General features: G+C 39.4%; 1 protein-coding gene across 1 annotated transcript; it reads right to left on the bottom strand.

Annotated features, from left to right (window-relative positions):
* Positions 1–231: 231 nt before the first annotated feature.
* On the bottom strand, positions 232–12696 carry SEC61A1 (SEC61 translocon subunit alpha 1). The gene is made up of 12 exons (XM_064453768.1): positions 12559–12696; positions 11021–11088; positions 10281–10346; positions 10104–10182; positions 9049–9180; positions 8142–8251; positions 7781–7934; positions 6664–6824; positions 5798–5995; positions 5188–5379; positions 3555–3631; positions 232–2604 (listed from the first exon to the last, which is right to left on the bottom strand). The coding sequence occupies exons 1-12, from the start codon at positions 12563–12565 to the stop codon at positions 2418–2420; spliced, it is 1431 nt and encodes a 476-aa protein (XP_064309838.1). The 5' UTR covers positions 12566–12696; the 3' UTR covers positions 232–2417.
* Positions 12697–15539: the final 2843 nt, after the last annotated feature.

Here is a 15539-nt window from a genome sequence, read left to right as displayed (position 1 = left end):
CACCTTTTCAGTTGCTGCTCTTCTGGAACAGAAAAGCCCAGAAGAATGGTTAAGGTTGTGTTTATTTAGCAACCTATTGTTGAGAGAAGACCTTGAAGCAATTACAATTTGTGTTTTACTCTGACACTAAACAGCTGTTTTGAGAGGGATCACTTTCACAGTCTCGTAGGCAGGTAATTATTCTGCAAGCGTTAGAAATGTAACACTATTCAATGCACCAGAAGCCAAGCATTAGCTCCAAAGATGTACTTTATTTCATTATAAAGCAGACTGTTTCGGCATTATTTCTTTCTGTGAACATCCACTGTATGATCAGCAGGTCCTGCTTTGAGGACATAGCTGCTTGATAATAGACAAAGATTTCACCACTAGACAACAAAAATACAGATGCATAGAACAAGTGCTGCTTAGACGCTGATGAGCTAATGGTCTAAACTGCAACCGGTTCAAAAAGATGATATGACTGAAAATACAAGTACAGCTCCAGCCCAGCCAGAGCTGCGTGCCCAAAAGTGGAGTCCTTTTGATTTCAAAACAAAATTTTTACTGGGCTTCCTGCAAAACCAACAACAAAAAAATCCCCAAAGCAGGACTACCACACCACGTTCCTTCCCTCTCCTTTTAAAGTCATTTTTTAACTGTCCCTCATTTCACATCCAAATTGTGCTGTGGCACACCAGTACTTTATGAAAGACAAAAAAAAAAAAAAATCACTGAACGTAGTGTGAAGTAATAGTGGTGGTTGGTAGTGAGCATTTCATGGATACTTTATCCCAATACTTTTGCTCCTTTTCCAATTATGATCCTCACCCCAGGAGTTTCGCTTTTATTAAGAGGTGTATCTCCTTCCAACTTTGCAGATTTCCCACGCATTTGGTATTTGAGCTCAGTGCATTAACAAGGGCTTCTGAGTGTCATCTGTGCTCCTTGGGTACATAACAGAGTCCCATCACTCCAAGCAGAAACAGTAATTCATATACTGTCAGCCCAACAATCAAAAATGCACAAAAGGCATGCTGACGCAGTGTAGAGAAACATTCCAACATTATAACTCCTCATTCTGGTTTCCACATTGTCCAATACTGATTGAGGAAAAGTGTATTTACAAGACTCATACAAAAATATCTGCATTTGGTCCGAGGCACCTGATTAGTACTGAGAATCTAAATTGAAATGGAAAATCATGCATTATCCTGGTGATTAAAGCCTTTTACTGTAACTTCTCCAATTTGAAGGTGCTATCTTCAAAAAAACAAGGAGGAGTCCCAATACTTTCTGAAAAAGTACTTTTCTACACACCATTCAAGTCAGTGAGGTTATAGGGCGGAAAAGCCTTCTGCATAAGCAACTTACAAGAGTTATCTGACATGGGTCCCATATCTAGATCTATTGAAATAGCCAAGTGACACATACTCTTTTCACACTCCTTTGTGGTAATGAAACTCAAAATTCACTAGATATGAGAAGTCAGATAACATCCTGATTGCTACAAGACCAGCATTTATTATCAATGACAGAAACTTAGCTTTAGCAAAAAAGCACAAGCAGATTTGTGTCTAAGCAGCCATAACATCCGTTTCTTTCAGTGGGCATCAGAACTAGAAGTACTACCACTAATGGCATTGAAAACTAATTAGAAGGTTTTACAAAGCTGCCAGTATGACCAAGTTTCAAAGTTGCAACTCTTAGGCACAGACTGGCAGCATCTAGATTGACCTGAGTTTTCTGCCTATGAAGGAGGGGTGGTTGGAAACAATGCATTCATATCTTGCACAGAAACTTGACAGCTCTCAAGCCAATATTCAACATCTGACAAAGTCTAGCATAGTAATCACAAGACAAAAACGTTTGGAATTAGAGATATCATTTAGTAAAAAGAAACAACTGCCTTCCAAATCTGCCATACTGAAAAAACACAAAACTGAACACATTAAACACTGTTTGTGCTTACAACCATAATTATGGAACTTGAGCATTAGAGGGAGAGATTTTTCTCACCACTACTGCAAAGCAGCTACAAAAACAAGTTAAATGGAAAAAAATCCCTTCCAAACATTCACTTAACAAGCATTTATTAAAACCTGTAAAGGCTTCAGGAATACTAAATTTGAAAGGGGCTCAAAATAATTTCAAGAGTCATTGAACTAAATCCAATTCAGAAAGCTGATTCTCCTAACATATAGTTAAAAAACAATATTCTTAAAAAATTTTTTTTTGCACATTTTTCCTCATCAATTTATAAAATGCAAACAGTATGCTAGAAAAGTTTGAACATAAGGGAATGCGCTTTGGAAACATTATTAAAATATGTGTTCCTGTAGAATGACATTATCAAGTTTACATAACTTCTTTTCACCTGACTGGCTATATTCTGAGAATGTTCCTCCCCTCTTTCCTGGGTCCGTGAGAAGCTAGGTTTAGAAAAGAAGAGCTCCCATACTGCCAACTTCACTCTGTTCCTTTACAAAAATTTCAAAGTACTGATAAATGATAGTGACAGCGAGCAAAATTCCAGTTCCAGACCCAATTGCCCCAAGGAAGTCTGCCAACACAGAGAGGGCACCAATACAGAGACCACCGAATGCAGCAGCTGTAGGGATGTACCTGTAAATCACAAAATGAGAATGGAAGAGGTGCCATTAGAGTTTGCCCAAGATATTAACAAATTTACTAGGGTTAGGGGTATATGGGATCTATGGAAACTATCTAAATCAGAGGCAGTTTTTTATTCTCCTAGAAAACCAATCCAATCGAGAACAGAAAGAATATTACAGAGATAATCCGACCATGTGGTTAAGAAAACAAGAATAAAATGACATGAATGGAAAAAAGTCAGTGGCAGAATGCTCTCTTCTCTCATAGGTCTACAATCCAAGGTAAGGAATGTGCAATAGTGCCAGCTATGCTAGGTAAGGAAACAAAAAGCGCAACCTGACTGGAGGGAAAAAAATATGCTATGCTAAGAAGAGAGGGTATTAGTCTACCATGCAATTAAGCACAAAGATTAAGCTTATGGCTACTAGCTCTTCAAGTCATTTGCAGATAATGGAAATCTAAAATTACGATAACATTTCTGTAATGTGAAGGGTACATAGGTCCTACCCTGTAATTAGAAGACCTAGAGAGACCAATGCCTCTGCACCTAGCAAATTTAAGTAACTACTTGTTTTAGAAGCAAGGTCTGCATGAAAACAGTACTCAAGACATAACACATTAAAAATTACATTAAGAAAATGTTTGTGCATCAGTTTGAAGTAGTAAAGTAGACTCAAATGCTCATTATTAGCTATCCTATAAAAAGTATAAAAGTAAAAAAATATGTAACAGGAAAACAGAAGCTTCAGTATTTAAGGCACATTCTCTGTCAGGCAAGAATATGCTGTGCTGTACTGTACAAGTCTTCCACTAACGAGACAATATTCTATCTCTCAGACATGTAACACAAACTGAAAGAATCTGTGTTCTAGGATCTAGAAAATGGAAGTCAAAGCAAAATTTGCCATGTGTTTCCCCATAACACTTTGCATAAATAGCCTGTGAACTGTGTAGCTCACCTGTTTAGTTCATGTACCATTGAAGTTTCTCTGTGGCCTCGCATTACCATTTGTTGTTCTTTCAATTGTTTGGCAACCTGTATTGAATGAAGGAATGGAAGAAGTAAGTTTAGCGTCATTTGCCAAGGCCACAGAACTTAGTACTACAGGAAAACAGAAGGCAAGATGTTTCAAGTGAATGGTGGTGGGTTTGAGGTTTTGTTTTTTATATTATTAATCTGAGTTTAAAATATCCAATATTTTAACTTCAGATAGATTGCAGTCACAGGCACTTTTCCACACTGTCAATCATGTGAAGCTTTTTGGATAATTCTAGTTCTATTGAAAAAAGGAAAATCTGGAAGTTGGCAGGCTCTCATACACATAATTCAATTCCTGTTTTTCCACCTACCCTTCTCCTGGTTGGGGCTTAGAAGGTGTTAGCAAAACCACCCTATCAAGCATCCGGCCCATTTCAGTTTTCCACATTCAGTTGAGCTAACGCTTTATTTGCGGGGATATATTAGAAACTATAGAACTCGGAAAGAATACCTTATTGAACATTATTCCTAAATTGGATTTCTGCAATTGCATAGGGTTACAGTAGAGCCCTGCAAACACTTTACTAACAACAGAGGGGAACTTCTAGAAGTGCTTGTCACTGAATCTAATGTACTGAGAAAACACACTTTCAGATAATTAAGCTACCAGTTTTTCTACTATATACTGAACATTTAAATAATGATTTATCAATTCCTACTTCTGACTGAACTTAATTTTATTCAGTATCAGTATCAGGAAAGTATATTAAAGTGTTAAAAGCTGTATGTTGGTTTATGCTGAAATACAAATCTAGCTATATGTGGCTGTGAGCGCCTCCCTGCATGCCTGACAACAAGCAGCTAGATGCAAGTCCAAAACAAGAGTGTGCTCATGCTGTTACAGTAACTGTGTAACTATTACATATTTGTTAAAGAACTGATTAAACCATTCCATATGGCTCCCAAACTTTATTTCCTACCCGAAACCACACAATACAAACATACTACAATGACAACTATTTTCCATCTTGTTTTCCAATATCGGAACGATATAGTTGCTGAATATCAAATACCCTGTAGCAAATGGAAATTCTGAGAAGCCAGGCTCAAGTACATTAATGCACTGCACTATATTCTCTGTTTTGAGCGCTGTCAAGTTAAAAAAGTAACAACCTCTAGTTAATCTTCCCCAAAATGAAGTTCAGAACTCTCTGCCAGGCATGGGTGTTCATGCTTTACCTGCAAGCTCTTAAGTGGCAACTGTCCTGCACAAGGTGCATCTGTCATTTGGCTCTGTAAGAGTTTCTGCCTGTCTTGTTACCTTGCCTGCCCTCACACTGATCAGACGTTACACAGCAAATGTTCAAAGTTTCCTAATGCCAATGAAAGCAAATACTTGAGTTATTGATGTTTTTGAAAAATAAGAAAACAGGGAAAAAGCTACTCCCATTCTGTCCTCCTCCTCCCCACTTACAAAAGAGACAGTCACTGTTTATACAAATAATAAACATTACCAAATAAATAGCTATTTCTGAAGAAAGTGTCTCTTATTCTGAAAACAGCCCATCTGTTTTCATCATGTAACGTCACATAATTTATCATCTTCAACTTACATCTTTGGCAGAAGAGCCAGAGACTTCAATCCATGTCTTGGAGAAGAAAGCACAGGAGCCCAACATAAATACAATATATACAACTGCATGTACAGGGTCTTCTAACACTGAAGAAAAGGACTCTGGAGGTGACAGATAATAACAAAGTCCACCAACTGGATAAGCACGAGCAGGGCCTCCAGATGATGTGTCCTAGAAGAAGGAAGCAAGCAGTCACCAACCTTTTCACTATTTCTTAGCCATTAAGCTAATCCTGTGTTTATATCGCCTCCATGTCACTGTTTATCATTACTATTACAGCATCACAGAGATTCAAACTTACTATCACAAGCCATTTCTGAAGTGGAAATGGCATAAAATAAGGAACAGAAAAATACCTAGGGCAGCAAAGAACAGCCCAAGGTAAAAGGTAAATGGAGACATTTAGCATCAACACATCACAGTAGGTCTCATACTCCACCATTAATTTAAACACATTACTAATTTAGGAGTTTCAGTGTACCTGACTGCCTGTAGAAGTATGTGCCTTAATGTTAAAGAGACCATCTCTTCAGCCATTCATTTTAATGGTGCTCTCATCTTGCATACAGCTTTAAGAAGGAATACTCACAGACCAAGTGCCCAGCAGGCTAACCAGTAAGTTGCCACTGAATCGAGCAGAAAGCATCTGGGAGATGACGTACAAGTTTGATACCAGGGCAGACTGAAGAATAATGGGAATGTTGGAAGTATAGAACAGCTTGATAGGGTAGGTGTTGTACTGGCCACGGTAGCGAGCAGATTTGATAGGAAGATCCACTCTGAAGCCCTGAAAAGTTTTCAGAAGAAAGTCCCCCATTACATTTGGACACAAACCCATACCACAGGTCATAAATTGCAAGTACAAGGCCTTAACAGCAACAGAAAAAAAAACCCTCCAATCATTTCGTGCAAGTACATGTACTCTACACAGAGGCCTATCCCCAGGAACATTTTTGCAAAGGGCCTGCAGGGTTGCCTACACTCACACATGTCTACGTTTTTCACACCTACTTACATCAGAAGCAACCTGAAGTTTCAAGAAGACTGAACATAGTGTCTAGGAAAAGAAACATTCAAACTTTCCATATGCTTCAGTTGGCTGCAACAAACAGTTAGAGACATACAGGCTTAAAGACCTCGAAGTATTCTCCAGCAAAAAGCAACAGCATTTGGGTTAGGCAATATTACATGTACACATTCATCTGGTTTTTTGTTTGGGGTTTTTTTTGTGGGTTTTTTTTTTTTCAGAGACCAAAGTAGCTCTCAAGCCTTTTGTGTGGCTACAGTAAGTGTGGAAACTGATTAAAAGAAGCTCTTGTTAACTGAACACCCACATGTTGCAGGTACAAAAGTCTTCTGAAGGGACTAGAAAGTGAAAATATAGTTTCCTGTAGAAGGAGATTAAAGATCTACTTACATACAAACAGTTTTACAGTCCTCTTTATTCCAACTGACCTGGAAATAAATTACAATAGCAAAGACAAAGACGGTGGCAATCAGATTCATAAGGTTGGGGAGATTCTGACGGTAAAAGGCCTCACGAAGAGCTCTGACTTTGTCTGTACGAGTAGCCAGAAGATGGAACAGAGCAATGATGGCTCCCTCAAATTCCATGCCTTGGAAAGGAAAAAACGAAGTTAGGTGTGCTGTAATTACTTCCAAACTTCAGTGTTTTGTCTCATTAGGCATACTTCTGAATTACAAGATTCAGAATGGGACTTCTCCAAGTCTTTTTCATCTTGAGCGTGCTCTCAGATTTTTACTACTGTCACCCTTTTATCAGCTATGTTATTTCGAAGATTTTTTAAAAAAATCTCCCTGTAGTACTGTAAAAACTAAATCACAACCCATAATTGAATGGGATAAATTTATTGGCCTCTAGAAACATTGATGTTCAGCAAGTTCTTTCCCAATTTAATAAAATTAAATGAGGGAGGCAGGATGCTTTCTATTCTCATCCATGGTGAGACACTAGTTATTGTTTGTATTACAGCAAACGTGATAACCTCACTTATGTTTTCTACTATACAACACCAAACAAGGCCACCTCCTGTCAGGTTTGAAGAATAAGGTCTTTGGAGCAAAAAGACAGACATTCAAGGAGCAGAAACAGATAGATGATATTTGTCAGTAAGATGGGCAGCAGCCATAATATAACAGGAGTTGACCATTATTGAGTTCTAATGGAGACACTGTAAGAAATTCAAGTTGAGGAAATATCTTGCAAGATACTACAAAATTAAACAGAAATGTACTTGCACCTTGCACAGGAGCACTTGCTCTATTAGCAAATTCACCACATGGCAACTGCATAGCTAAGATGCTAGTAACAGCATTTGCCACTGAACTTCACATACTGAAAAATAAAAAGATTTTGCCTTTTTGTACAAAATTCAGACTTTTCTGCCACTGACATTTTTATATTTTAAATGACAACTGTACTATTCTATGTAAGAATCTAAAGAACTGTAATTTTAAACTAACATGGGGGGAAGCTACTTGGTTTTTTATGTTCCATCTGATGAATAATTCATCCTAATGCAAGTAAAGAAAAGGAACTATGCCATATTACCTCTCCCTGTATTCACTGTGGTGGGGCTGAATGCCTTCCACACAATAGTCTCACAGATATTGGTAGCAATGAAGAGAGAGATGCCAGAACCAAGACCGTATCCTTTCTGTAGGAGCTCGTCCAACAGCAGAACTATCAATCCAGCAACAAAAAGCTACAGTAAAAAAAAGTACAGCATCAGTCCCATCCCTTTTTAATTTCTGTTGAAAAATTGACTTTTACTAAAACATAAGGAAAATCTATATACATGAGGAAGCAGGCACACTTTGATTTTTTTTCTTTGCATGTGGGGCAGGCAGTCCATAAGGCTGATTTTTTGATTCTTTCAGAGGGGGAATAAGTAGAGAGGACTACAAATTACCTGAATCGTGATAAGCAAGCAGATACCAGCCCCCATCTCAGATGGGTCTCCATACATTCCAGTCATTACATAAACAATAGACTGTCCAATAGTAATGATCATTCCAAACACTGTAGAATACAAAAAAAAAAAGTATGTATTTGTTCTGGAGATTTATGTCAGTAGGCAATTAGAGAAATATAAATCACTCCTTTGTAGAGAGAGTTGGGGAAGAATACATAAATAATGGGATGTTTAAATTCAAGTACAAGTTAAGTTTGTTGTCTGAAATCTGGCACTGAAAATACAAATACACACAGACATTTCAGAAACAAATACACTTAGAAGCAACGGTTTTGATTACCAAAGATTGCTTTAGATATTGAAAACTCTGAGGGCATTAAGATATTACCATAGCAATTTATGATTCTTTTTTTCCAGTAAAAACATCAGTAAGTAGTGTGGTATAGCACAAAATAGCTAAATAGTCAAATTTTTCTAAAAGCCATTTATCAAGTGAGCACAGAGATGTCTTATTGCTGAGAAAGAACCATGCTTGAAACTGCAAGATGAAAACAACTACAACAAACATCTTAATCAGCTTTTTTAGGTTAACACTGACCAGCACAGTTCAAAGGTTGGGTCCCCACAGTCTACATATTGCTTAGTTTATCCGATGAGGTTACAGCAGCAATGCCAATTGCCGATACTTTTCCTTTACAAACCTATCTGAAGCTTAACTTCTAACAAGCCAGAGAGCAGTCAGAAAAAGACTAATGAAGTACAGACACCTGTAGCACAACACAAACACACAGCATGACAAACTCAGATATCTGATTCCAATATTCATCACATGGTAAGTTTACACTTCCTATTGTTAGGGTTAGATATGCTAAAACATCAGCCTTTCATATAAACTGTTACTTACATTTCTGTGCTCCGTTGAAGAGAGCTCTGTCCTTCGGTGTGTCACCAACTTCAATTATCTTGGCACCTGCCAGGAGCTGCATGATGAGCCCAGAAGTGACAATAGGTGAAATACCCAGCTCCATCAACGTACCTGCCAGGCACAGGAAGAAAATGAAAGAAAATAATGGGGTGTGCCATACCAGGCACCTTTGGAGGGCAAAGTTTGTTTTTTCCACCCCTTGCATCATGATGGAGAAGATATAACACTCCAGAATCCCATAAATGCAAAAGGTTTCAATGATAACAGAAGCTTTTTAAAAGCCTGGTAAGTAGTGCAGAACTTCTCAATACCTCAAAAACTACATTTGCTGAAAAAGATCTTTGCTGTCAGGAACAGATTTACTCTGCATAAAACAATGTAGGAATTTGTTTTCTGCCTTTAACAATCAGTCACTTTATTATTTGTAATTCTAAGCAGGAAAACCCAAACTTTTTTCAGGAGTGCACCAAGTTGCATGCCTGCATATATGCACATCTCATTATGAGACAAACTGATAGATAGTCCAAATTATATATATCGACAAAGTGAATTCAGGAAACTGTCACATTCTTAATTCATAGCTGCATTATAAAGCCTCAACAAGAAACTGAAATTTATACAAGCTATCATGAATTTTAATCTTCTGTGAGACAAAGATATCACCGAGAAAACCACAACACACGTATAATATGGTTTGAAACATGAATCAAAAAGCTTGAAATATATACAGAAGATTACAACAGCAGTGATGCAGGTAATTAGGAACTGTCTCTTCCCTAACCCTTTTCCCTCCAAAATGCTGCTTATAGTTTTTGCACCTATAATAGATCGCACACAGCCAACCATAAGCTCATTTTGCCCACAAAGTTGTGGCTTTCCCAATGCCACACTGGTTTATAATTTTACATAATATATAAAAATCACTTTTCCTCCTCTACTGCAGTTTTTACCTTCATTAAAATACATGCAATGTATGAACAAGTCCAAAAATGTTTTGATCCAAGCTAAAAACATTCTCTCCTGAAAAGCCATACCTCTATTTGATGCCAAAATCACTCTCATCCAGTAGAAAGGATCTGCTGAGTCTGATGACATGATACCAAACAAGGGAATCTGCATTTCCAACCAACAGAGGAAAAAAGGGTTAAATTAGAGACTTCATAACATCCTTTAAACATTTCAGCTCTTAAAAACAAGGGAAAGAAACATACCTGACAGCATACTAAAAAGATGAAGAGTGTGATAGCTGTCCATAGTACCTTTTCTTTAAACTGAATCTAAAGGGGGAAAAAACACAAACCACAAAAACAACAAAAGATGATACTGTTGTCAAGATAATAAGATCTAGTCAATCAGGAAAACTTTTACAGTAGCTAAAGCACACTTGATCTTCTTGCAAAGAGACAAAGCACAGGACATCCTAAAGACAATAACTCACTCTTCATCCTTTTCATACTGTATAAGGCCGAAGAAAGTGACAAAGCTTTATTGAAATCTGAATCCAGATAAATAAGCTTACACCAATGGAAGGTAATTCCAGTACTTGCACAGAAATGAATCTTACATTTTCACAAGAAAAAGCTTCTAGTGTTAAAAAAGAAAAATAGAGAAGCTTATCTTAGCAAGTAACCTTAGATTAGAACTTGAGAAGCAAAGATTTTTCAAGTTGCTGTTTTAAACTACTCTAGCTTACACTCCAGTATTTACTTCTTTCAGCTTCTCACGACTCACTGCTGTGGCATAACCATACCTGCACCAGCAAATACGTTCTTGTACAACTACATCTAGGGTACAGGATGTACTAGACAAGCACTCCACTAAAAGCAGATGAGCCTAAAACCTGCCATTCTCCCAACGGGAAAAAAACCCCAAATCCTATAAATGCAAACTAAGCTGTAAACATTCAATACTACACAAATACAGACCTATGAAGAGAATTTTATTAACTTACCTTCCGTTCTGGTTTTTGGATTTCAGGCAAGATAACACAGAAGGGCTTGATTACTTCAAGAAATTTTACTGTATGGAAATTAGTTAAAAGATAAAGTGAACACACAGATGCAAAGAACACTGGGAAAAGCTCAAGTAAAATTGAATTTGGACACATAGTTTATATGTTAAAAGTTCCAGTTAAGGTCAAAGGTTTGGGTTGTTTTTTTTTTTAATTGCATCAAACTCGTATCTGTTCTAAGTATATCTTACTAGCTGAACCTCTCTATAAGTACAATATGGACTGGAAATAAGGGGAAAAAAAGTCAGGAGTTTTCTCCTTCTACCAAGTAGGCTGACAGCACAAAAAACCCTTATAATTGTTTTGTATGATTTTATCGATACACTTGAACATTTATTTAATAATAGATTCTCCCCTATCCTGATATTTCAGAAATGCAACACCCAAGGTAGTTTTAACTCAGGGGTTACTTTTCGGCCATACAGCTTAAGAATCCCCACATAAGCAACAATTCAAGTTACTTTACAGAACACCTCACGCAATGATCACCTAGTCAAAAGGCCACATCCTTAGATCAGAAGAGTGAAAGTTGTCTCAGTCTTAACAAAAAAGCATACAAAAGAAGAGATCTGCAAAGTCACAAGTTCTCCTATGAGCAGAGAGATCTGATTTTGAACAGTTAATGCTAAACTTATGACAAATTTAAGACTGCACGCGTATTTTGGACTGATTTGAACTAAAAGGCATACAACAACGTAGAAGAATTGAAACTACAGGTGGCTTTCTACTTCTTTACAGAAGGCAACAACTTTAGCATCAATTTTGTAACACTTTAAGACCAGCCCATAAAAGCTACTTATTTAACTTCGAACTATTAATTACCTGAAAAGTTACTCTACATAGTAGAGTAGAAAAGTATGTAGAAAAGTATGTCTACAAAACCACACAGACTAAGACGCTTTCCAAGCAGCCCTTCCTCTAGGTAGCAGACTGTCCTCACTCGGATTAATTCTAGACTGCAGATCACTGTCTATGGCTTATTCTGACAGTGTAATTAATTTTTTTTGCTTAAGGCGTTATGGCAAACGACCTCCCCCTGCCTCGCACCGCACCGGGAACACCCCAGTCTAGGACGGCTGGGTTCGGGAGTGCCGGCCCGGGCACCACAGAGCAAGATCTGCCATAACCAGGAAACGGGACCTTTAACAGCGAGAGGGAAAAAAAGAAAAAAATCCAGACGGAGCCTCCAAAGGAGAGGAAGGTGAACCGGCCGCGGAAGGAGCAACGCCGGCGGCGAGCAGCCCCAAGGGTCGCGGGCCCAGCCTAGGGGGTCCTCAGAGCGGCCCCTCAGAGCGGCTCCCCGCCGCCCTGGCCGCCAGCAGCCATGGGGCGGGCGGCGGCGGGAGCGGGCCGCCACACCGCCCGTGAGGAGGGCCCACCCCAAGGTGCCTGTGGGGGGGAGCCGGTGGCCCAGCCGCGGCCCCTCGGCCGTCACACACCCCGCGGGAACCCCCCAGCCGAGACGCCCCGGTACTCACTGCCCATGGCGGCCGCCGGACGGGAGCGAAGAGCGAACGGCAGCGGCGGCCTCCGATGGACACGTCAGGGATTGATCCCGGCCGCCCCCTTCCGCTTCCTGCCACGCGCCGCGTTCGCCGGCCGCCGCCGCGCAGGCGTCATCGCTCGAGCCGTCCCCAAGCGACCACCGCCGGGACCGCAAGGTGCCTACAACTCCCGTCATGCACCACCAGTACAAACCACCCCCCCTCCAAGAAAGGCGGAAAGCCTCTGATGTTTATTGGCTTCCCGCGGGCCTATGCAACCAATCAGAAGGCGAGATGGCGCGCGGCTTGCTGGGAGTTGTGGTCTTGGGTCCCTCGACGGCCATCTTAACGCGATGTAGAGCCGTGCAGGTCCTCCGAGAGGGGCTGTGGCGAGGTGTTGAGGTCGTAGATTATTTTGAGGAACGCATGTTTTATTTACCAGAAATTGTAACGTTGGTTTAAGAGATTTCAGCAGTTAAATACATAAACATTTAAAATTTATTTTCTTCTTTTGTGTTTTTATAATGGAATGTTTCAGGCCTTTCTCTGCAGTGAGAAGCTCCCTGCGCCACCCCCCCCCCCCCCCAAAATGGCAGCCGGTGGTGTCACACGGTCACTGCATGCCTGAGGCTGGGTTTAACACACCCGGATCGAGCTGGGCTTCTAATAAAATTCGAAACGTTGGTGAAAATTAGAAATGTTGTGCCACGTGTCAAAGGAGTTATGGTACATGAACATGTCACTGTATCACCCAGGAGCACCAACAAGTGAAATATGCTCACGCTGGCGTGTTGCTGAAGGTGTTTCTTTCTGAGAGTCACATAATGTCCTGTATGCTTTCCATGCCTTTATCCTCTATCCTCCGGTCTGAAAACAAAAGGTATACAGAAGTTAGAGGAAAGAGAAAAGCAAATAGAAGCATTAATACAAACCAGCTAGAGTCAGCATATTGGCACTATGAAACCCATAACGACGTCTGCAAATCTCTCTGCTATTTTCTAGGTACTTAGGTTCTTTATTTGATTATTTGATCCCCTCTTCTCTGAGATTAACTTTAAAAGACTAGTCCTAATTCCCATTTCCTGTTGTTCTCTTTTTTTTTTTTTTTTTTGATTGGTGGACAGTATATTTGCCCTTCTCCAGGCTTCTGAAACCATGCATCTCCTCTAGGAGTTGTTGAAGACATCTACTAATGGGCCTGAGAATGTTTTAGTCAGTTCTTGTCCAGAGCAGCTTATCTCAAAACATCCAGTTTATCAAAACTGGTTTTAACGCACCAATTTCTAATTAGAGATAAAGCAACTGCTTTCCAACTGACATGTTGTCTTGCAGAGTTGACTTGATAAGATTGTTGTGACTTACTAATGTGGACACTATGCCTGCTTTACCAGAGCTGATAGGTAAAAAAGAAGGAATAACCAGTGTTTTTGTGGAAGTCTGGGCAAGGAAGTGACAGCAGTGATCCAGGGGATTGATGGTAGAAGCATGCAATGAAATGCCAGAATTTGCTGAATTTATTAAAATGAGACAAACTATTGTGAGGGGTTCTGATTACATCACTATGCCAGATCACTACTATGTTAGAAAGGGTAACATGGCTTTATCCTTATCTAAATGGCTCATCTGCTTTTAGCCCTTTAGAGGTCAGGTTGCTGGTTAGGTGTCTACACTCTCTGTGGTCGATGGAGATACAAGTGGACACCTCTGGAGAAATATTCACTCTACCAATCTTATACATCTGTTTTCAGGTTAGATGAATCACCCCACAGAGGGATCTATCTATATTGATTTTAGAGGGAACTGAGGTGACCACTTCAGACTAGATACCTATATTTTAGACATCTGATGTCAGAAGAGATGAATTCCACCCATGAAGACTAAAAGTGTCTTCTCAAATCAGTTATCTCTGAATCAAGCTCGGGCATTTTTGAAAGAGTCTGAGGGGAAGCTTGTCAATCTAATGTTCCTATTGTAATTGCTCTTTTGACAAATAGCTAATGTCAATCTTCTAGGGTCTCAGTCTATTTCCCCTCCACAGTGATAAGTCTATCCTTAAAAACTGGATTTGTGCTTGTAGCCTTTATCTGTGCCGTAAGAATAGGTAAACATATTTAATAGACTGTTATTCTTTGCATGGCCCACCTGTCAGGCTTCTTGAATGCCTGTTGTTTTTTTAAATAATTTTGGACAATAAGAAAATTTGGTTCCCTACTGTAAAGAAATGAATGTTATAATTGCATAGAATTGTCTACTTAGACGTGGAAGGTAAAAACTCACTAGTTTTTGCTTACATCTCTATTTTGTCCATTCTGGGTCTGAAGAACTTTACATTTAGGGTGAAGAGGGAACAGTTCTACAGCTGAAATTTGCCACTGAGGTTCAATTCTAGGTAGAAAAAAAATGGTTGATGAAATCTAGCTTGCTTAGGACCTTACAGCGAAAAAAAACCTGTTTTGCCAACTGAAGTAAAAAAATAGAGAGGAGCCAAGTTCAGCTCCTTTGTATAATCAACTGTCACTCTGCAGAACAGAAGAGCAAAAGAAACTGAAGTTGCAGACTGAGTGACAAAAAAGGAATTTGATACATTAGGGCTGATTTTTACACTGTGTTTGGGAAGCACCTACTACTGCAAGAGGACTGAGTTTGGAGTGGTGCCAGTTGGTACAACTGGAACGATGATGGTGAGGAGGAGGAGGATAGCATGTAATTAATAAACTGCTCTTCAGAGAACAGCAACATCTGAGAGGCAGACGTAGATTTTAAACAGCTTGTTCTTTTCACGCTTTGCTATTCTTCTCTGAACCCAATCAGTCCCTCTTATACATCCAAGCTAATCCTGCTTTGAAAATAGTGTAATTTAGGGCCACTAAAAACATTAACATTCACTTACTGGCTCTGAAGTTTGTTAGTCAACGTGTTCCAGTGTTTCACACAGTGCAAACGTTCAACATTTACTGCAAAATTTTATCTCTCAA

Source organism: Phalacrocorax carbo, chromosome 6, assembly GCF_963921805.1.
Source record: "Phalacrocorax carbo chromosome 6, bPhaCar2.1, whole genome shotgun sequence".
Lineage (NCBI taxonomy): Eukaryota > Metazoa > Chordata > Aves > Suliformes > Phalacrocoracidae > Phalacrocorax > Phalacrocorax carbo.
Note: the sequence above shows the minus strand (reverse complement) of the source record. Positions and strands in the feature narration are given on the sequence as shown.

What these genes read in the sequence shown, in the direction of transcription:
- SEC61A1 (XM_064453768.1), bottom strand. An exon ending in TCCAAAAACCAGAACGGAAG is followed by an intron (nt 10,347 to 11,020) that starts GTAAGTTAATAA and finishes TTCCCCCTTTAG; the next exon opens with ATTCAGTTTAAAGAAAAGGT. An exon ending in CTATTGTAATTTATTTCCAG is followed by an intron (nt 5,996 to 6,663) that starts GTCAGTTGGAAT and finishes AAAACTTTTCAG; the next exon opens with GGCTTCAGAGTGGATCTTCC.